Source organism: Xenopus tropicalis, chromosome 2 (assembly GCF_000004195.4).
Source record: "Xenopus tropicalis strain Nigerian chromosome 2, UCB_Xtro_10.0, whole genome shotgun sequence".
NCBI lineage: Eukaryota > Metazoa > Chordata > Amphibia > Anura > Pipidae > Xenopus > Xenopus tropicalis.
In genome coordinates, this window is record NC_030678.2 from 75,081,352 (window position 1) to 75,104,417 (window position 23,066).

The window sequence follows — 23,066 nt, forward strand, 5'->3', positions numbered from 1 at the left end:
GTAAAAGCAAGACACAAATGGAACAGAATCGAGGAGAGACCATTGGATAACAAAGTGAGCCATATCTACGTGTGTATGATATCAGCTCCAAGAAGGGATGGCTTTTTATCAAGGGAGAAAATACCGGGTTAAAGATCATCTTAGTATAAAGTTGATCCAGGGACTAGCCTGGAAAATGGGGTTTTCTCCTTCCTCTGGATCAACTAGTAGTTATGCAGGTTTCACTTAGACCAAAAGGTTGGATGTGTGTCTTTTTCCAACCTAAATTACAATGTTTATATATAATTATGGACCTTTAATGCCGATGCATTGGGATTGGAAGGATTGTGCAACTAACCCATTATTACCAGCAGAAAGAGATATTGCATTTTGATCCCAATGCCCACTTTGTTTTATTGTATATTGTGCTTGGTGTGCCAGTATTCCGCTGCCTCTTACTGCTTGTGGTTCCGTTATCCATTGGTTCTTGTGTATACACTTGGTATGCCAATGCCCTTTGCTTATTACTTATTATAATGTTCTGTGTGGTGCTTGGTGTGCCATAATTTCTCTATACAGGTATGGGATCCCTTATCTGGAAACCTGATATCCAGAAAGCTCTGAATTACGGAAAGCCTGTTTCCCATAGACCCCATTTTAATGAAATAATTCAGATTTTTAAAATTGATTTCCTTTTTCTCTGTAAAAAATAAAACAGTGCTTTGTATTTGATCCCAAATAAGATATAATTAATCCTTACTGGATGTAAAATAATCCTATTGGGTTTAATTAATATTTTATTGAATTCTTAGTAGACTTAAGGTATGAAGATCGAAATAATGGAAAGACCCCTTGTCCGGAATACCCTTGGTCCCGAGCATTCTGGATAACAGGTCCTATACCTGTATTATGTCCTTATGGGATCAGTACCCACTGCTTCTCTCTGTATATAATGTTCTTGTGGTACCCCACAGCCTCTGCATATAATGTACTTTGGGTGCTAGCATTAATTTCCTCTTATGGTATAATGTGCTTGTAGTGCCTGCATTCACAACTCTCAGTATTAATTGTACTTGTGGTGTCAATACCCCCTGCCAGCACCTCTGACTATATAGTTACATAGGGTTGAAAAAAGACCAGAGTCCATCAAGTTCAACCCATCCAAGTAAATCCAGCACACACAACCTATACTTACCAATCTATACACTCATATACATAAACTATATATATACTAACCACTATAACCACTAATAATAACTGTAGATATTGGTATCACAATAGCTTTGGATATTCTGCTTGTTCAATAACTCATCCAGGCCCCTCTTAAAGGCATTAACAGAATCTGCCATTACCACATCTCTAGGAAGGGCATTCCATATAATGTTCTTACGGTGCCAGTTTCTGCTGCCATGCACTGACTGCTCTAACCATATATATGTTGATATGCTGATGCTATTAACCATTTCTGTGTTGGTATAATGTCCTGGGGATGATAATTGCAATGTCTCCATGGCAGTGAGTGCTATTAAAACATGCTACAAAACAACAGTGTCCCGATACTAATGAATGTATTATGTCCTTCATATACTCCAAAATGCACCCTCAAAGATAATTCGCACCCTCTTTGAACAAAAACTAAACCCACAAAACTTTCTCTATAACTTTATTTAAAGTAAAGAAACTAAAACTTACTTACCTGGTATATAGCTCCCTTATTTCATCAATTTCTACGTTTAAGCAAATGTTTGGTTTTCTTGAATATTTGGTGAAAACATACATTAAAGTGAGAGGAGTCTAAAGGGTGTGGTCATGCCCTGCAAATCCTACCTCTCATGCCCCCCCCCCACCAAAAACATCTTCTGCTGCCCATGAGTGCGACATTAACCTTAAGCCACATGCATTCCAATGGATCTTCCTCTGTCTTGTGAGACACAGATTTGATCCTGGGGGCTTATTTAAAATTGTTGCTATTATGAAAGATAGGCTTTAGTTTTTTTGCTAGAAAGGAAATAAGTAGTAGGCATGATGTTAGGGAGATTATGTAAGGCAGGTGAGTTCTGATAAAACAACTAGCTGAGTTTCCAAGGAGATAGACTATTTTCTAGGCAAAACCGCCCACCTTCCACAAGAAAAACACCTTTTTTTTAGCAGAAGAGGGTATTTCATGTAGATTTATACAATTTGTGTTGAACAAATGAAAAGACTAAAGGGGGCCATACACGCTAAGATCTGCTCGCTTGGCAAGGGACCGATATTGGCAGCTTAAATCGGCCCTAGTGTGGCCACCTTTAACTCATTTAAAAAGTGATAGCAAAAGTGCCTTCCATAATATGCTCGTTTGTGGCTTACACTGGCCAGTTGGCTGTCGTCTTAACACGCTGGCGTCATGCAAACAAGGTTGCCAAGCGAGCAAATCTTCTCCCGATATCCCCACCTACGAATGGGTGATATCGGGCTAATTTAGCCATTTGGCCCTGGGGCAAACGATCAAATTAGAACGACAGGTATAGGCGTCCGTCTTTCGGGAACCGCATCAACGAGCCAATGCAGTCCCTGATCGGACTAAATTATTAAACCTGCCCAATCGAGATCTGGTCAATTTCAGGCCAGATGTCGGCCAGGCAGGCCCGTTGTTTGGTCTAAGGGACCGATATTGGCAGCTAGAATCAGCCCTCCATAATATGCTTGTTTGTGGCTTACACTGGCCAGTTGGCTGTTGTCTTAACACGCTGGCATCATGCAAACATATAGATAGGCCCCTGTACAAACGAGTGTGCTAGCTATTCTATTCATAATATGTAGATTCACAGTCTATTATGTAAAACATACACCATAGCTATGTAAAATAGAAACGTTAATATTTTGGACAGGCGTTGTTTCAGTGTTTACTCCTGGATTTTGCTAAACTTGCTGTGCTGTAACCAGAGAATCCATATATTGATAGCTCTGTAGCACAGATAATGGAAGGAGGTCTCTGATATCCAACACACCCACTACTCGGGTCCCCACGCTTAGAGATCTCTGTGTCACGTGGGTCGCTGACACGCTCAATATAGACAATGAAATCCCATCTGCGGTTTGTAGCCACGCCTCTCCTGTCGTGTAACGTGACGTTACACCCCGGCCAATCCTCATGCTCCGTCAGGCTCTTTAAAAAAATTAGTCCCGGCGATGGTGTGGCAGTCAGCTGTAAAGGGATTAATCCGCCCATGTAAACACAAGGAGTGGATCCCACAGTTGGAAGCTATTTAGTCACTGTATGTAGTCACTGATTGGAGAATGATTTACGAACCGGCCGAAACGGCTGTTTATAACCAGCATTGATTTTTTCAAAGCAAGATACTTTAATCCTATTCTGATGCCAAGGGCAAACCAAATGGCACATTAAAAACGTTTGCGAATGCGTAAAAATGTTTACAGTCGGAAAGTATCGATTTGCAGTAAAGTTATGTTATATTGCATCGATAATCGATATAGGATCCGTATCGTCAAACTCAACGAACGTTCTTATCCGGTGTTGAGTTAGCCCAGAAGCATAAAAGAAAAGCTATAACCGCTTTAACAGTAATGATGCACTATTTTCCTGCTTCAACCTATGGCCATGCTGCATCACATAATTAAAATCTACTACAGTGTGATTCGAGTTTGTTGATTTAGGAACCTAAGGTTACGTGCGGTTCAGTTCGTGTATGTCCGTATTCTATCAGGGGTTATGACATGTACAGGTAATATACGTGAATACGATAAATTATAGATGAGGTTTCTCGACGTGATCACTGTCTACACCGGAACTACTTTTTCTGCCACCCCTTCCCCGCGGAGAGACACCTCTCTCCACGTTCTGCTCCCTACGGTCTCGCTGTGTCGTTCTGTGTCGGTTGGTTTCTCTCGCTCCTCCTATTCCCACCCTCGCGAGCTTCACAACCGGTGTCCTCGGGTCTCTTGCTTTCCATTGGTTGGACTGAGTTGCCCGGGCTGTTGACTCCTCTCTGCCGGTCGCTTTCCGGAGAGATGGAGTTCGTGCCCCCGCCGGAGTGCCCAGTTTTCGAGCCCACCTGGGAGGAATTCGCTGACCCCTTTGCGTTTATTAATAAAATCCGACCGATTGCTGAACGGAGTGGGATCTGCAAGGTCCGGCCGCCTCCGGTGAGTACCGGGATCCTTTCGCTATGGACAGGTCCGCTTCCCCTCTGTGCGTTTCATTATTCAGAATCCTACCTGCGGACCTCCAGTTGTTGTTAAAGTCCCAGCATCCCCTAATTGTGTTGGGAATAGTAGGAGCTGGAGGCCCGCAGGTTGCCCTGTATTCATGCTCCATCCATGTTAAGGTGAGTATGGCTTTAGGCAGCGCCTCACGGTAGTGTGCATCCATATTGGATCTAGTGCAGCTAACGAAGGGCATTTAACTCCCGGAAGTCTTTAATTGGAAATATTTTATTTTCTTGGCTTGGAAAAGCACACTAAGGCCGACAGGAAGTATTCAATATGGCGCCGGAGCCCCCAATCCTTTGTGTGTGAAGAGAGGGGGGCACAATGTCATAGGATGACAACAAGAGTATGGTTTAGCTTGACACCACGACCTTACAGCACAGGGCACTAAGGCTTAGTTTAAGCCATGCACTGGAGCAGAGTCTTGGGGCTGGGCAGATAAATGAGCCCCAGTGGATTTAAGTGACCACAGTTAGAAAACAAAGTAGTGCAGGGCACCCAGTTCTATGTGCAACCGTGTTACTAGTCATAAGTCCTGTACATGCAGAACAGGTCAACTACAAAATGGTGTGTAATGAAGAGAGCAAGGGGTTTGTACTTAATTGTGAATGCCACATACAATCATTTGGTTATTGTGATGACTGATTTTCAGTTATTTTCCAATGGAAGATGGATGCAGTGCCCAAGTGTCCTTAATATCACCCATCATGACTTGTTGGTGATTTAATGCACAGAAACCCTGAATCTAGCTGTTAGGAAAGTTAACACGGTGCTCCACCCTTTCTGCTCATATGTTTTACTCTCTTGCTTTCCTTATTACAAATTATTTCAGTAATTGTTTAATGTCTCAGTAACTTCTGTTTTAGGCTTTTAATCATTTTACTTAACATGAAAAATGCACAGCCACATTTCACTAATCTGTTTTAATTTTTTTTTTTTTAAAAGGTTAAATGTTTCCTTTAGTCTGTAATGATTGATTCTCCCCCTTTTCTTTAAAAACATTCATACTTATTCAGAATGGAGACAGCTATTTTTAAAAGGTTGGCCATCCCAGCATCCTGTGAAAAGTACATATCCAATTTTCCTGAGTTGTGGCATTTTCAATTTTACCAATGAATCTTGTCATTATTAAAATTGTAAAAACTTATTAGTTGAATTTTAAGGTTTTAAACTTATCATAGTAATATATGTACTGAAGAAATTGTCATTCTTGTAACAAATTATGACAATTTCATTTCACATTCTGATCTGTTGCAATTTAGACATATAAACACACCCATTTATTCAAACAGGTATATAGATATATATTTTTTTCTCTGTGAAATTTTAATATTTCCTGACATCACTGTAATAACCTGCAGTTGTTTCCAGTGGGTGGTGTTTGTGCTATTTTGTTCAGTTTATGTGCTTTTGTTTCCTTTAATGTGGCTACAAAAATGTTCCTTTTTGGAAGTGCAGCGTTGCTTTGTAATACTGTGGGGTGGAGATTATATTCTTGTCTTGTTCAAACAAGACAATAATAGTCTCTTATTATCCCATGGTATGTTTCTGTAATATTTAATGTATAGTTTTATCTGGTTAAAAATGAAAGTTGTCAGTGTGCACTAATGCTGTTGGAAAAATGTGGTGGAAGTAGAGTAGGTATTGTGTGTGTGTGACCTAGGCTCAATTGTTTGTTTGTCTTAGAAATGCAACCTCAGCACAAGATTAGTGCTGCTCCATCTTGTCATTGTAGTGATGTCGGATGGTTGGTCTCAATAAACTGTGTGAATGGGTTGTTGGAATCTGAGGTAGCTTTTAAATGGTTCATCTTACCATGCTTGAATCATCAGAGTAAAGTTTATAGAGCATGTTGGTTTGTCTGCCTTCTCCATTTTTCTTGCAGTAGCAACCACCATTTTACAGTCATACAGATTGGAAAGGCAGCTACTAATGCTACACTTTACATACTGCTTGCATAAAGCTGATCAACTGTAATGCAGTATTTTCATTTTTATACTTTAGACCACATTTTGTTTTACTAACCGAACTCCAATAATTATTGTTTATTTTAACCCGATTAGAAAGCTATCATTACTTTATTTCAGTTCAAATAGTCTTAAATTGTTTCTTTTTTGTTTCAGAGATATTATGAAGTGTTATTTAGGGAAATTGTAGGTTTCTGCTTTATTGAAAGTATTTTTTAAACTATTTCCAAATATTGTTGGTACTATGTAAAAAAAATATTTTATTTACATTTTTGTGTTCTATAATATATTTTCTGTGTGTGACATTGACCTATTTTGTTGTAAAGTTAAATGAGACTTAAAATGGCTTCTCTTCATTTCAAGCACAGACTGTGTAATGTTGGTTGCCTTAGAGCTTGGCATGAACTGAACTGTCAGCCATGTTTTAAAGGCACAATATATATAATATATAATAATCATGCCTTGAATGGAAATAGTGTTTTAAAGGCTTTTAATAGGTAAATGAGCTAGTCTTTCTTTCTGAGAATGTTTTTATCAATACTATAGTGCATCCTAAAGCATTGAACTGCAGTAATACTTTTTAATAATGTTTCATGTATTTTTTCCATACTTCTGTGTTTTTCCACTTTTTTCAACTGTTTCTGGTATTTTGTTGTATAATATTTTGGCACGTTGACATCCAGCATACACATCTGGTTTTGTTTTTTTGCTCTCTAAACGTATGGCCTGGCTTTATAAAGAAGTGTGGCTTACTGGTTACATTCTGTGACCACATTCCTGACCTGCTGCACCAATATATATTATATATTTTAACTGTTACATACAGCATTATTCTAACTGGCACAAATGACTGTAAAAGGTAGGATTAAGAAGTTTGAGTATGCAGTTAGTTAGGCTACTGATTTGTATTCTTGATTTCATTTTTAATGACTATTATCTGAAGGGCAATGTATTGCAGACAGGAACAGTGCTATCTGTGTTTAGATGTGATATTGCAATTTCTTGTCATTCTTGACATCACTTCATCTTATTATAGACATTGCCTTGTGCCAGCTTTTTTAAGAAGAATTTGTGTGATAATATCCTGGATTCAGATACAGAAAAATTGTCTCTGTATTGACCAGTGATGAAAGCATCATGCTTTTAATATCTGTGCATTGGTAGCAGGGCATATTTCTTTTATAATAAACGTACTTGTTCGCTTTGTTCTAATAATCATTATCTTCTCTAGGACTGGCAGCCACCATTTGCTTGTGATGTGGATAAACTGCACTTTACTCCAAGGATCCAAAGACTAAATGAGCTTGAGGTAAGGCAAAGTTATTTCAGGATAACCCAAAACTATGAATCCTTTAAATGTAATAAAAAATGAAAATACAAAAAGTGATTATAACCCGAATGATGTGCATGTTAAAGTTATATTAGAAGTATGTTGCATAATAGTTAACAGTATGGGTATAAAAAAAACCAAGGTTTTTTTTATTACTTTATAATCACATGAACTGTAAATATTCTTTATTATCCTTAGAAACCGTGCTTAGTGATAGTACCAATTTTAACTCATGACAAATGGTATCACGACTAACTGAAACTGTTTTATAATTAATAAGCTACCAAATACTAACTTTTGTAACGTATGAGGATATTAGAAGTAACCTCTGAGTTCCATGACCTTTATAAAAGCACTTGGGCCATCTATCTTGAATATGGTCATGGAAATCCCTAGTGACTTATACTTTTAAAACAGTGGGTACTTTACTATATAAACCAGCATATTTCTCTTTGTATTAAACAAACACATAAAATTCAAAATACAACAGAGGTAAAGTGGGACCTGCTCAAAAGAGCTTGCAATCTACTATCCTTTATAATATTATACCATTTGATTCACTTGTTTTACACAGATGAGTGTCTTATGAGCTGGAACAAGTTGTCAAGGAGTTGTAGAGTGGGGCTTTATTTACTAGAATAAAAGTATTTCAATATCCCCATGGAAGTGAAGATATACACAGTCTGCAGTAATTGTGTGTGTACAATGTCCACATGAGCTGACATTTTCTATCTTCCCTTAGGCTCAGACTAGAGTGAAGCTAAATTTCCTAGACCAGATTGCTAAATTTTGGGAGTTGCAGGGATGTACTCTGAAAATTCCTCACGTGGAGCGAAAGATTCTAGATTTATTTCAGCTGAACAAGGTGAGGAAAATGTTTGCTTGTATTATCTTTTTTTTTTTTTATTTTTTTTTTTATTTTTTACCCCCTTTTTCTGGGCCTTCAACAGGAAAAACAATGGTAATCTGTAATCAGCAGTGCTGTACAATAGATGGATGTATACATATAGACATGTGTACATATGTTGGGAGGGGCAAGATAAAGTAATGATAGGCTATATAAAGGCCCCCCATACACGGCCGATAGAAGCTGCCGATATCGGTCCCTTGGACCGACTCGGCAGCTTATCGGGCCGTGTAGGGGCAGAAACGAGGGGCCTGGCCGACCGATATCTGGCCTGAAATTGGCCAGATATCGATCGGTCAGGTTAGAAAATCCAGTCGGATTGGGGACCGCATCAACGAACCGACTGCCCCATGGCCGCAAATGTAATCCGATCATTTGGCCCCAGGGCCAAACGATCGGATTTTTTTTTTTAAGCTACTTGCTACCCGATATCGCCCACCCGTAGGTGGGGATATCGGGTGAAGGATCTTATAGTGTATGGGGACCTTAAGGGTACGCTACTGTAAAGAAGTGTGTTTTAAGAGACTGTTAGAAAAGATTAGAAGGAAGTTAGATGGAACATGGGAGGAAATTTAAGAGAAAGGGGTGTAGCTATAAAGAACACTTAAGGAACAGTAATACCAAAAATATAGTGTTTTAAAGTAGTTCAGATATAATGTACTGTTGCCCTGCACTTGAAAAATTGTGTGTTTCCTTTACAAACACTACTATTGTTTATACAAATAAGCTGCTGTGTAGTTGTGGGGGTAGCCATTCAAACGAAAATAGGCTCAGGTTACATAGCAGATATATACTATGCTGAATTTACTGGCGTTATACAGAGCTTATCTGTTATCTGCCATTTTTTATCTGTTTAATTTAGTGTTTTACTGTTTCTTAAGGGCTCTGGCAGATGGGCAGTCGCCCACGACAAATCTCCTATGTCGCGGGTGACTAATAATCGAAATACCATCCCACCAGCGAGTTTGTAAATTGCCGATGGGATGGCATACACGGTGCTGCAATTTCTGCAAAATCGCGGAAGTTTCCTCTGAAGGCAACTTCTGCGTTTTTGGGGAAATCGAGGCGCCGCATATGCCATTCCACTGGCGATTTACATTTTCGCCAGTGGGATGGCATTTCGGGGAGATTAGTCGCCCGCGACAAGGGAGATTCCCCCCCCCCCCCCGTCTGCCAGAGCCCTTAAATGTGTATACAGTGGTGTGAAAAACTATTTGCCCCCTTCCTGGTTTCTTATTCTTTTGCATGTTTGTTACACTTAAAAGTTTCTGCTCATCAAAAACCATTAACTATTAGCCAAAGATAACATAATTGAACACAAAATGCAGTTTTTAAATGAAGGTTTACGTTAAGGGAGAAAAAAAACTCCAAATCTACATGGCCCTGTGTGAAAAAGTGATTGCCCCCCTTGTTAAAAAATAACTTAACTGTGGTTTATCACACCTGAGTTCAATTTCTGTAGTCACCCCCAGGCCTGATTACTGCCACACCTGTTTCAATCAAGAAATCACTTAAATAGGAGCTACCTGACACAGAGAAGTAGACCAAAAGCACCTCAAAAGCTAGACATCATGCCAAGATCCAAAGAAATTCAGGAACAAATGAGAACAAAAGTAATTGAGATCTATCAGTCTGGTAAAGGTTATAAAGCCATTTCTAAAGCTTTGGGACTCCAGCGAACCACAGTGAGAGCCATTATCCACAAATGGCAAAAACATGGAACAGTGGTGAACCTTCCCAGGATTGGCCGGCCGACCAAAATTACCCCAAGGGCGCAGAGACAACTCATCCGAGAGGCCACAAAAGACCCCAGGACAACATCTAAAGAACTGCAGGCCTCACTTGCCTCAATTAAGGTCAGTGTTCACAACTCCACCATAAGAAAGAGACTGGGCAAAAACGGCCTGCATGGCAGATTTCCAAGGCGCAAACCACTTTTAAGCAAAAAGAACATTAAGACTCGTCTCAATTTTGCTAAAAAAAACATCTCAATGATTGCCAAGACTTTTGGGAAAATACCTTGTGGACCGACGAGACAAAAGTTGAACTTTTTGGAAGGTGCGTGTCCCGTTACATCTGGCGTAAAAGTAACACCACAGCATTTCAGAAAAAGAACATCATACCAACAGTAAAATATGGTGGTGGTAGTGTGATGGTCTGGGGTTGTTTTGCTGCTTCAGGACCTGGAAGGCTTGCTGTGATAAATGGAACCATGAATTCTACTGTCTACCAAAAAATCCTGAAGGAGAATGTCCGGCCATCTGTTCGCCAACTCAAGCTGAAGCGATCTTGGGTGCTGCAGCAGGACAATGACCCAAAACACACCAGCAAATCCACCTCTGAATGGCTGAAGAAAAACAAAATGAAGACTTTGGAGTGGCCTAGTCAAAGTCCTGGCCTGAATCCTATTGAGATGTTGTGGCATGACCTTAAAAAGGCGGTTCATGCTAGAAAACCCTCAAATATAGCTGAATTACAACAATTCTGCAAAGATGAGTGGGCCAAAATTCCTCCAGAGCGCTGTAAAAGACTTGTTGCAAGTTATCACAAACGCTTGATTGCAGTTATTGCTGCTAAGGGTGGCCCAACCAGTTATTAGGTTCAGGGGGCAATTACTTTTTCACACAGGGCCATGTAGGTTTGGATTTTTTTTCTCCCTAAATAATAAAAACCCTCATTTAGGGCTCTGGTACACGGGGAGATTAGTCGCCCGCGGCAAAACTCCCGAGTCTGCCTTCCCCCCCCGGCGGGATGGCAGACGCGGCAGGGCGATTTCGGGAAATCGCCGAAAAAGCCTCGCGAGTCTTTTTCGGCGATTTGCGCGAAATTGCGCCGCCGCGTCTGCCATCCCGCCGGCGACTTACATGTTCGCCGGTGGGATGGCAGGGGGAAGGCAACTCGGGGAGATTAGTCGCCCGCGAGCAGGGAGTTTTGCCGCGGGCGACTAATCTCCCCGTGTACCAGAGCCCTTAAAAACTGTATTTTGTGTTTACTTGTGTTATCTTTGACTAATAGTTAAATGGGTTTGTTGATCAGAAACATTTTGTGTGACAAACGTGCAAAAGAATAAGAAATCAGGAAGGGGGCAAGTAGTTTTTCACACCACTGTATATGACTTGGTAATAAGTAAAGTGTTGAGGATCAGTTCTTTGGAAGTGTCTTGGAGTACTTTGAGAGAACTAATCTCCTCGAAATGCCATCCCATGGGAAAGAATGTAAATCGCCGGTGGGATGGCATATGCGTTGTTTTAGTTTTCCGAAGTTGCCTCGCAAGGAAACTTCGGGTGACTTCAGAAAATTGAAACGTCGCATATGCCATCCCACTGGCAATTTACATTCCTGCCAGTGGGCTGGAATTTCGGGGAGATTAGTGGCCCGCGGTAGCAAAGATTTATTGTGGGAAACTAATCTCCCTATGTGACACCTCCCTAAGGCTGAAGACACACAGAGCTACTAAGTAGCAGGTACTGCTAAAAGCCAGAAAATACCCTGCCATAGACAATACTGAGAATTTCCTCTACTAAAACACCCACAAAGGCAATTATCAGTACATTATTGTCATAGTCTGTTTTTGTAGCCATGACAAGTAGCTGCTGCAAGTAGCACTATGTGTCTTCACCGTAAGGGCCGTGACAGGCGGGGAGATTAGTCGCGGCGCGACAAATCTCCCTTAAATGCCGTCCCACCGGCTAGAATGTAAATCGCTGGTGGGATGGCATATGCAGCGCAGCGATTTGCCAAAATTGCTTTGAGAGGAAACTTCGGCGATTTCAGCGCTGATTAATCTGTCGTGCGCTGACTAATCTCCCCATCTGTCACGGCCCTAAGATGTAGGGTGGAGCAGTAAAACTTTCAGGGTCAATAGTCAAAAATTAAATGCCAAATGATAATGATGAGCTAATCTTATTTTAGAATTATTCCCTAGGTGAAAGTGATGTGACATGGTAATTGGTCGCATATAAATGGTGAAGCAGATGGTAAAATTAAAGATTATCCAAAGGCACCAGGCATTAGGAGAGTGGATGATAGCAGAGAAATTAATAGTAAAATGTACTTCTGAGATGTAATGTGGTGTTGGATGGGAAAAGAGAAGCATTTCTGTCTGAGATAGGTTTGTATAATGAAAACACTAAAATGACAGAAATGTAGTTTCACCCACTGGAGGTACAGACAAATAGAGTTTGCACTCTGAATAGGGGACACAATATTTAGAAATTGGTCCCCACTGTGCTGTGGAAGCCCACTTCTGGTGCAGGTGGCCATGCTAGGCCACACACACACACACACATTATGAGTAAGTGTCCAGCTAACTTATTATGCACATTACACGATTCCATGTTATGTGTATATAGTGTTTTTTGCACTGGAGTGTCCCGGCTCAGATTTAATTAAATCTGTTTGACAGTTTATAAGCATGCCTCTCAAATTAAATTTCCGACACAATAAATTGGATAATTCATCGGGAGTTATTTATTACAGTTTTAGTGTACAATTATGGGATATGTTACCTGGAATCTATTATCCAAAAAACCCTACAAAGTATACCAGTACTATCTTCATTAGTATTTATTTTAAACCAATTTAATAAGCGCAGTACCATTGGGTATTTTTATTTTTGTCTTAATGGTTGTTTTTTTTTTTTTTTTTTTTTAGTAGCTTTAAAGGGGTATTATTGCAATTTGCTGAAATCCTATATCAATTGCTCTCTTCAGTTCCCAAATGGTTACGCAGTGTTGTTAAAAGAAGAGACAATACAACGCAGTGAAAAACTTGCCTCTGTCCCAACTTTTTTGAAAGTTCCCATCTCCTCTCCCCACTGCTCCGTATGGGGGTTTAAATGTTTGCACATGCACACTCGCGCGTGTGGGGGTGATCAAGGGTGGCGGCCTCGGTTGCCCGGACCGCAAATCTGGCGCTGTATATATAATGCTTTTTTGAGATGAAATAAAATGTTTGTCTGTTTTTTCAGTTGGTGGCTGAAGATGGCGGATTTGATTTAGTTTGTAGAGAAAGAAAATGGACCAAGATAGCTACAAAAATGGGATTTTCACTAGGAAAAGCCGTGGGTTCCCATATTCGAGGCCATTATGAGCGAATTCTTCACCCTTACAACTTGTTCCAATCTGGGACCAACTTACTGGTAAGAGTGTATAAGCCAAATCTTAATCACCTTTTCTAGGAAGTTCTACTTTTGTATTTCTCTGCTGTCTCAAGTGGGGGAGGGGGGGCACAGGAATTTTCCAATTTATGTGTACATTTACTCTATCCATATTTTAATTAGAGCCTTTGGGACAATATTAATTGTTTGCAGGCTTTCAAAATTGAGTTATGTTTACTTGTACACGTCACCATTTTTAGTGCTGTTTTAGATCAATATAACTATCCAGCTTCTTTTATCTTAGGCTCCTGTGTCTTGCTCGAAGCATCCAGGGACCACAGACAATAATTCTTATGATAAGGTATGCTAAATTACATGTCTCTTTTTTCCATCTTCTGCTTTAATTCATATCATTTTTTTTTTCTGGTCTCCTGCTGGACAAAAGAGGAAGAACTAGATTGCTTACAGATTACTGTAACTGGCTCATCAGTTATCTACCTCTAGAAATCATTCAGATTTAGGGCTCTGGCACACGGGGAGACTAGTCGCCCGCGACAAATCTCCCTTGTCGCGGGCAACTAATCTCCCCGAAATGGCATCTCACCGGCGAGAATGTAAATCGCCGGTGGGATGGCGTACGCGGCGCAGCGATTTCCCCGAAATTGCGGAAGTTGCCTTAAGAGGAAACTTCCGCGATTTCGGGGAAATTGCTGCACCACGCAATCCCACCGCGATTTACATTCTCGCCGGGGGGATGGCGTTCCGGGGAGATTAGTCGCCTGCGACAAGGGAGATTTGTCGCAAGCGCATAGTCTCCCCATGTGCCAGAGCCCTTAGAGAGCTAAAAGCAGGAAGTAGTTTTCTGGCTATAATGTTGGACATCTGCTCACTCCAGCCTCTCTAGATTACATTTTTGCCTAACTAACTATATGACAAATATTTTTTATTTTGCGCAGTCTATCTATTTTACCCTGTTTTCATTTTTATACTGAACTGTTCCTTTAAGCATTTGTTACTTTTACATTATTTTTTTTACTTGTTCAGTCCTGCTATAATTTGATGGTTTTCTTTTTAGCCTTCCTTATTTGCAATCTTTACATTGTTTTCTGTCAGAAATTTGCCCAGCAGATGCAGCCTTGTATCCACCTCTGTCATGTGATCCTGCAAGCAGTGGAAATGTAGTTGCTCTTGGTGGGCATTTTTATCTGCCTTTCTGTGCTTTTGCTTCCCTGATAAGACCTTTAGTCCAACGTGGCAACAAAGTATGTTTGTCACTGTAGGCAGAGAATGCACAGTGGTGCTTAAACTCTTTTGCATGCGATATTTTTGCATAAATGACCTAAAACATGTTCTGTTTTTTATGAAAGTCCTAAATCTAGATCATGAAAACCCAGTTAAAAAAAAAAAGTGCTTGTTCTCTGTATAATAAGAAAAATCACCCAAAGTTATACATTTGTGGGTGACAAAAGTATGTCAATAACTGCACCTAAATGTTACAACAGTTAATCAGCCCCACACATCAGCTAAAGGAAGTTTAGTCTATTACTCCTTACACAGCAGCTGTACAACTAAGAGATGTTGGCAGGATTTCTCATATGATCGGTAACTTTAATGTACATTAATATTTTAAAGGGTAGTTGTTTGGTGTCAGTATCATTAATAACTGTCCTCAGAAATCTCCTTTGTTTGATCCATGGCGCACTTCCACAAACCTGTGGTGTTAAGATCAGATTTGAATTTGGAATACCAAACTATCTGTTCTTTAAGGTAGGGCCTCTCACACTCCCCACTTGATTATAATCTCACGATTTAATCTCCCCTTCAGATAAACTGAAAATCCCCCAGTGTTTTCTCCCAATAATTAAAAGAACAAAAATAAAGTTTGTGATTTTAATTGGGTTTTTATTGCCTATTTGTAGGATTTGCATGAAAACAGATAATGTTTTAGGTCCTTTATGCAGAACTTTCAATCACCACTGCAATTGTGTTTGAGGGTGCATGTTGTAAGCATAGAAATCAAAGGCTGAATATGTGCTGGCCCATGTAGCACTGATGGCAATCCAGAATTTTGCATGTAGCAATATTTACTTTTGAAGGGACACTAAACATTCACTTAACCTTCTGGTATTTGAAAGATCATATTGAAAAGATATATTGAAAGATCATATTATAAATGAAACTTCCCAATGTCTCCCTGGAATTTTAAGTGTACATTGGTGTGCCTAAACCTAGAATTTTGATGTTTGCACATTTTATTGCCCTTATTCTTTCTTTCACTAAACATAATCTTGATCAGAATGGATGGAATGCAAAACCAAGGATTTTTCATTCTGCTGAACAGCATGCTAAATATTCTATATCCATTAAGTACAGTTACTGCTTGACTTTTTAACCTAAAACTACATGCAAGGTATTTTGTTATGCTTGTCTACAGCTATCTTTTTAGAGTTCTTTCCTAATAATATTTCTCCCATTTCAGACCTTTTTCATTGTGGCTTGGCTTTACATTAACAAATTGCTTGTCCAATAAACACTCTGCCTGTTTTACTTACAAAATATCTGATCTGCTTTTTTCTTATGCAGTGGAAGGGGGAAAAATAAGGGCCAGTTTGGGACAAAATGTGGACCTTAATCACTAGGAATGCCTTTTCCTCTCTAACCCACTTGGCCCCCTCCCTTAGGAACTGAATTTGGCTCTTGGCTAACTGAGCATGCATGGTTCTTCTAAACTCAGGCTACCAAACACACTCTCCAGTCTAGTAGCCAATGAACTGATGGCATGACAAATGGGGCCGGAAATCAGGCGCTGTGTGTGTGAGAGGAAAAGCTACCACCGGCTGAAAGCTGTTATTTGTTTTAGAAAAGTGTGATGGTACTGGTGAATGGAAGGGATATATGCAATACAAATTGTGCGGTTTGGTGGGGGAGATGTACCCAACTTATATACATGATAGGAGTGTAGTGTTTACATGTCCTTCAAATATTCCTATGATAATAGAAAGATGAATGTTGTGGGAAGCCTGATTAAATGTTTACTCACAAGTAGGGACTGGAAATCCCTGCTCCAACTCATCACTGCATATTGTTTGCTTTTTAAAGTTGATTGTAGTATGTTATAGAATGTCCTATTCTTAGCAACCTTTAATTGGTCTTAAATTTTTAGGGTTTTTGTTATTTGAAGTGTTTTTCTATATTTGTTTTATTTGCTGCCTTTATGAATTCTAAGCATTTACACATCTATGCAACTAATAGAGTCGATCAGCAGCTAAACTGTACTGATGTACTAAGGTAATTCTGCTTGCACTATAAGTAATGCTTTATCCATTTTATATTCTTGAAGAAGCCATTTCTTGCACCTGATCTCAAGGACAAGGAGTACAAACCACATGACATCCCACAGCGACAATCTGTCCAGCCCCCAGAAAACTGCACTCCTGCCAGAAGGGCCAAACGGATGAAATCTGAGGTAGTTGCCTATCTCAGTAAAGCTGAAATCATGAAGTTTTTGTGAAATTCAGTTGTACAGCTTGTCATTATTACCTTCTTTAAGGTTGTTACCATTAAAACTGAACCAGTGGAAGTTCCAGAACTAAGACCACGTGCCCTTCGTCGTAGAATGGGATACACCCCAACTAAGTGTGAAAAGGGTGAGTAGAAGAAAGAAGGTTTTCATTCATAAACCTAAGTGTGAAAGGGGACGTAACCTTAAATAAACCAATTTTATTCTAAAGTTTTCAATTTGGTCTTAATTTTTTGTTAGTTATTTTCAAAAAATTTGCATTTCTATTTTGCCCCTTTTTCTGGCCTGCAACTGATAATGCTGTCTGGTTGTTGGCAAAAAATTCACTGTTTTTATAAATCTTTCTACCCAGCTGCTCAGTTGTTCAGATTATCTTATAATATCACTGTGCACAATACACTAATTTAATATTATACAGGAATTGGACCCCTTATTCGGTAACCCATTATCCAGAAAGTTCCGAATTACGGAAAGGCCATCTCCTATAGACTCCATTTTAATCAAATAATTCACATTTTTAAAAGTGATTTTCTTTTTTCTCTGTAATAAAACAGTACCTTGTACTTTATCCCAATTAAGATATACTGAATCTGTATTGGAGGTAAAACAATCCCACTGGGTTTAATTACTGTTTAAATAATGTTTTCAGCAGACTTTAGGTAGAAGATCCAAATTACGGAAAGACCCCTTATTCAGAAAACCCCCAGGTCCTGAGCATTCTGGATAATGGGTCCCATACCTGTAGTGAACAAACCCTTTAATATGTATTTGTTGAATAAATCCTTAAATGTGCTTCCTTTTCAACAGAGGACAGTTTCCTTATAGTAAAGAAAGAGATAGTGGAACCAGTTATTGAGAAGCCCAAAGCACGGAATAAAAAATGTAGAAGCCAGGTGAGTATGTGACGTCCCACTGCATTCCTGCTATTTGCATGGTACTTATAAACTAAGTACATACACAAATACAGTAAAACACGCCTGTTTTGGTTGCCACTTACATTCAGTTGCATTGCAGGTGGATTTGTATGCTTGTCTTGTGTGTGGCAGTGGAAGTGATGAGGATCGACTTCTGCTGTGTGATGGTTGTGATGATAGTTACCACACTTTCTGCCTTATTCCTCCACTCCAAGATGTTCCCAAGGGAGACTGGAGATGCCCTAAATGCCTAGCACAGGTAACATACTAAAAACTTCTTAATTGCATCTACTTGAAAAGTAGCATTTTGTAGTAATTTGATCTTATGCTACAGTATAAACAACTGAAAATTTAGCAATGTTTATGTAGCCAGTCACTCTCTTACCTATATGTGTAACCTTTATGTCCTTACACTAAATAATGACTGCATTGTACACTTACATGACTGTCATTGATATTTCACTAAAATATCAGATTATTCCATTGGGTCTATTTTGTTGTTGTAGGAGTGTAGTAAACCACAGGAAGCATTTGGGTTTGAACAGGCATCCAGAGATTACACCCTACGCATGTTTGGAGAGATGGCTGATAACTTCAAATCAGATTACTTTAACATGCCAGTGCATGTAAGTATATTTGTAAGCAAATATTTTTAAAAATGATACCACAGAATGTGACTGGTAAACAGAGCTTACGAACATTGATCCCAACAGATGGTTCCCACAGAACTGGTGGAAAAAGAGTTCTGGCGCTTGGTGAGCACCATAGAGGAGGATGTGACAGTAGAATATGGGGCTGACATAGCTTCTAAGGAATTTGGAAGTGGCTTTCCTGTGCGTGATGGTAAATTCCGTGTTAAACCAGAAGATGAGGTTAGTGGTGGACTTTGAAAGGAAGAAAGATAATACATAGAAGATTAGTGAAATTCCTGTGTTTATAATTGAATTTACCTTCCTCAGGTATATCTGAATTGCGGGTGGAATCTAAATAACATGCCTATTATGCAGCCTTCTGTATTGGCACATGTCACAGCAGATATATGTGGCATGAAATTACCCTGGCTTTATGTGGGCATGTGTTTCTCATCCTTTTGCTGGCACATTGAGGACCACTGGAGCTACTCTATTAATTATCTGCATTGGTAAGTTTTTAACTCTTTCATACTTTTTTCTCTGGACTATCACATTTATTTCCTTAGGGCTTGTACTGATGAGTTTCTTCCTTTCCTGCAGCAGGGTTTTTTTTCTTTTTTGCTTTCCATTACAGGGGTGTATAGGAAGAAATGCATCACATTCTTACTAATGGGGCTGTAATAACACAGGCACACACAAGCACCAAACGTAGGTGGAATGCTGCAGTGGCAGTTTTTATGCACCCTATTAACACTGCCTATGCTTAAAATGGGGTGCTTAGCTTCTAAACACTCTCTATTTTCTGTTAAATTGTTCTCCGTACCCTAGAAATGAAGTCCTTTTTTTTTTTTTTTTTTTTTTTTTTTTTAAAATACCATTTATCTAATATTGAAGTCCCAGAACTGTGTCTCTAGAACAACTCAAGGATGGATGGCAAACTGTACTAAATTGATGCTGTTGAAACATTTCTTATCTTTGACCCTGGTGATTAGTGATGTGCAGGTCGAACCCGCCCCATCTCTGATGTCGTGGAGGGGGTGGAGCGAGGCAGGCACACATACATAAATAGCCACTGCCTGAGGCCATTATGTTGCAGGCAGGGAGGGCGGCTGGAAGGGCTCAGCCCAAACCCGCCTGAGGAAGTTGGGTGTCAGGCCAGCCCGCACATGACTACTGGAGAGCATAATCCATATGTTTCATTGAAGGAAGCTATTACAATTGATACAGTAGTTGCTAATATCCCACAGATGGTGCTATGAAATATATCCGCCAATTGTAACAGTCCGTACTTAGATTACTGAGTGACCAGACCGAAACAGGAATATTAAAGTTTAAAATTCAATACACATATGGGATCTGTTAACCAGAAAGCTCCAAATTAGGGGAGGGCCATCTCTCCTAGACTCCATTTTAATCAAATAATTGAAAATTTGTAAACATTTTCTTTTCCTTTGTAATAATAACAGTATTTGAACCCAGTTAAGATTTAATTAATCCTTATTGGTGGTAAGGCACCTATTAAGTTTAATATTTAAATAATGTAGTAGATTAAAGGGGATATATACCATACATTTTTACAATGCACTGAACCATGTAAAATAGAAGTGCTTTTATTTTAATACCTTTTGGGTTCAAATATTGTCCATAACTGCTTGAAAACTGTGCTCTACCCAGACCTTTTGCAAGCTTCCGGTTTAGACTCTTCGGTATGTGGCTGGGACCTTTGGCTAATAGATTTTAGTAACAGAGCTTTAGCTACTTAAAGTGCAGTGAATATACATAGGGTGGGCGGGGCTTTGCAATGTCCATCTGCTCTGCAGCAGAGAGACACAAAAGGAGGAAACTGGGAGGGGTTTACCCTGCTACTGTTGAGCAAAGCCTGTCAGTCAGTGCTGTGACCACTTCCTTTGGGAGACTGAAGAGACACTCCCATCTTTCATTTGGCTCTGGCTTCTGACTTAGGAGGTTATGTATGCAGCGCTCATATAATGCCAGTTTTAGGAGGTAAAATGCTTTCAAAACATCTTTGTTTCTGCATCATTTCACATTTTGAGGGAGGATGAATATTATAACGTAATATGAACTTTATATAAAATGTCTCCTTTAAAATATGGAGACCCAAACTAGGGAAAGACCCCTTATCTGGGAAAACACCAGGTTCCGAGCATTTTGCGTAACAGGTCCCATACAAAATTGAAAAATAGTACATAAGAAATAAAGACTTGTTTCAATTGCTTTATATCTAAAAACTACTGAACTGAAAAAAGGCATTTGAAAGGTGAACAGCCCCATTAAAGGAACAGTATACGCCTAAACACTTTTGCTAAAATTAACATAAAATATAACTTGTGTTGAAATTACGTTGTTGAAATTGTATTTCTTTAAAATATTTTTTTTGCCATTATAATGTACTTATTTGAAAGGACTGTTTTTAGTTTTCAGAGCCAGAACTAGGAGGAAGGAACACAAGACATATTTAGGGCCCAACAAAGGGTAGGCAGGTGCTGGCCTCTTAGCCCACCCCTAGGTTGGTATAGTGAATATGCCCAACTGCTGACTGTTAATATGCAATGGCTGTAATGAGCTTCTCAGCATAATCCCTTTTTAAAGGAGCAGTAAAACCAAAAAAATTAACTTAATTATCAGATGAGTTTTGTAGAACACCATTATATTCTACATCGTGGTGGGCAAACTTTTAGGCTCAGGGTCACATTGACTTTTAAAGTTTGCCAGATGGGCCGGGCCAGCACCAGACGCCATCTCCGCTCGTCAATCCCCTTGGTTTTGTGTCGCTGTGCTTACAATGCAGTCTTGACGCAAAGTCTTGTGTGATGAGACTTGCAGAATCAGGATTTTCTGAAAGACAGAAGCGTGAGGTTTGCTGTTAACTTTTCTGAAAGCATGAGTAGCGATCTGGGACTGCGGTCCCTGTTAGGAAAAGCAAGACACACCAATCCTCGGCAGGCCGGATTAAAAAGACCAACGGGCTGTAGTTTGCCTAGCCCTGTTCTAAATAGCTTATCTGCTATGTAACCTGAGCATTTTCTCTGCTGAATGGCTGCCCCCATTGCTACACATAAGCCTTTTTATATACTGCTATATAACTATAGTGCAGGGCAACAGTACAATATATTGTATTTACTTTTTTGGGGTTACTGTTATTGTAAGAGTATAGCTGCTCGCAAACTTTAAGGATCTACAGGTTCCTGTAATGATGTAAAATGGACAGTACTGTTTTCTAAAGCAATACAAAACCCATTATGGGTGTACAGTACAAAATGCACGTTTTTTTGTTGTTGTAATGCTATTGTTATCTTATAAATGTGATCTTTGGTAGGGGTGAGCCAAAAACTTGGTATGGAGCACCTGGATATGCTGCAGAACAGCTGGAGGAGGTCATGAAAAAATTGGCGCCAGAATTATTCATTGCACAGCCTGACCTCTTGCATCAGCTAGTGACCATAATGAATCCAAATACACTAATGGCTCATGGTGTTCCGGTATGTGACAACATTAAAAGACCTTATATTATCAGTTAATTTTGTGTGAAAATAACTATTAAACTGCACTTGGTTAACTATCCAAACACATGTTTTAAATATGGTTAAATGAAAACAGTCAAATAATTGTCCATTGTCATTCTCAGATTTATCGAACCAATCAGTGTGCTGGAGAATTTGTGATCACTTTTCCACGTGCATATCATAGTGGCTTTAATCAAGGCTTTAACTTTGCAGAAGCCGTCAACTTCTGCACTGTTGATTGGGTAAGTGCAAAGCCTAAATCAACTTATCAAATGTTGAAAGAGCATTTTCAAAAACTTACAACTCTATGTACTGCCTTTCAGCTTCCTCTTGGCCGTCAGTGCATTGAACATTACAGAGGGCTAAACCGATACTGTGTATTTTCCCATGATGAGATGATCTGTAAAATGGCCATTAAGGCAGATAAACTTGATGTTGTACTAGCATCTTCTGTACAGAAAGATATGGCTAGCATGATAGACGAGGAGAGAGCCCTGCGTGAAGCTGTCCGACAGATGGTAAGTATACACTAGAGCAGGGAACACACATTTTTGGGCATGAGCTAGAATTGTATGCATGCATTTTCTAATTTGGTTGTTTAGTGTGTGTGATATAATAATTGTATATATGGGTGATAAAATATATAAGGGGAGGGTTAAATCTTTTTGAATTCTTTAGCCATTTTTTTCCTTAGGGGGTTTTGAAGTCAGAAAAGATGGACCTTGAACTCCTAGCAGATGATGATCGGCAGTGTACAAAGTGTAAGACCACCTGTTTCATATCAGCAGTGTTCTGTTCGTGTAGCCCTGGGGCCCTTGTATGTCTTCATCATGTGGAGGATCTCTGTGATTGTCCAGTCTACAAGTACACATTGGGGTAAGGACAGAAGGATTACTGACTTATGTATTTTGTGAATTGGCATGGTACACTTTTTCTAGTCAGGTCTTCTGTTGAATAATTTTTTTCTTAGCAAGCTAACATAAGTG

At 39.5% G+C, this 23,066-nt stretch overlaps 1 protein-coding gene across 2 annotated transcripts in view; it reads left to right on the top strand.

Moving 5' to 3' along the window:
• Window positions 1-3,616: 3,616 nt before the first annotated feature.
• Window positions 3,617-23,066, top strand: part of kdm5b (lysine demethylase 5B) — a 31,595-nt gene continuing 12,145 nt past the window's right edge. Inside the window, exons 1-16 of one of the 2 annotated variants that reach the window (XM_002939638.5) lie at window positions 3,617-4,125; window positions 7,387-7,464; window positions 8,228-8,350; window positions 13,362-13,532; window positions 13,795-13,851; window positions 16,831-16,956; window positions 17,041-17,137; window positions 17,818-17,903; window positions 18,025-18,183; window positions 18,431-18,550; window positions 18,638-18,796; window positions 18,884-19,065; window positions 21,894-22,056; window positions 22,203-22,322; window positions 22,404-22,598; window positions 22,775-22,956. In XM_002939638.5, the coding sequence (XP_002939684.2) occupies window positions 3,991-4,125; window positions 7,387-7,464; window positions 8,228-8,350; window positions 13,362-13,532; window positions 13,795-13,851; window positions 16,831-16,956; window positions 17,041-17,137; window positions 17,818-17,903; window positions 18,025-18,183; window positions 18,431-18,550; window positions 18,638-18,796; window positions 18,884-19,065; window positions 21,894-22,056; window positions 22,203-22,322; window positions 22,404-22,598; window positions 22,775-22,956 (2,153 nt within the window). In that variant the 5' untranslated portion in view covers window positions 3,617-3,990. The other variant, XM_018091505.2, reaches the window with a different exon arrangement.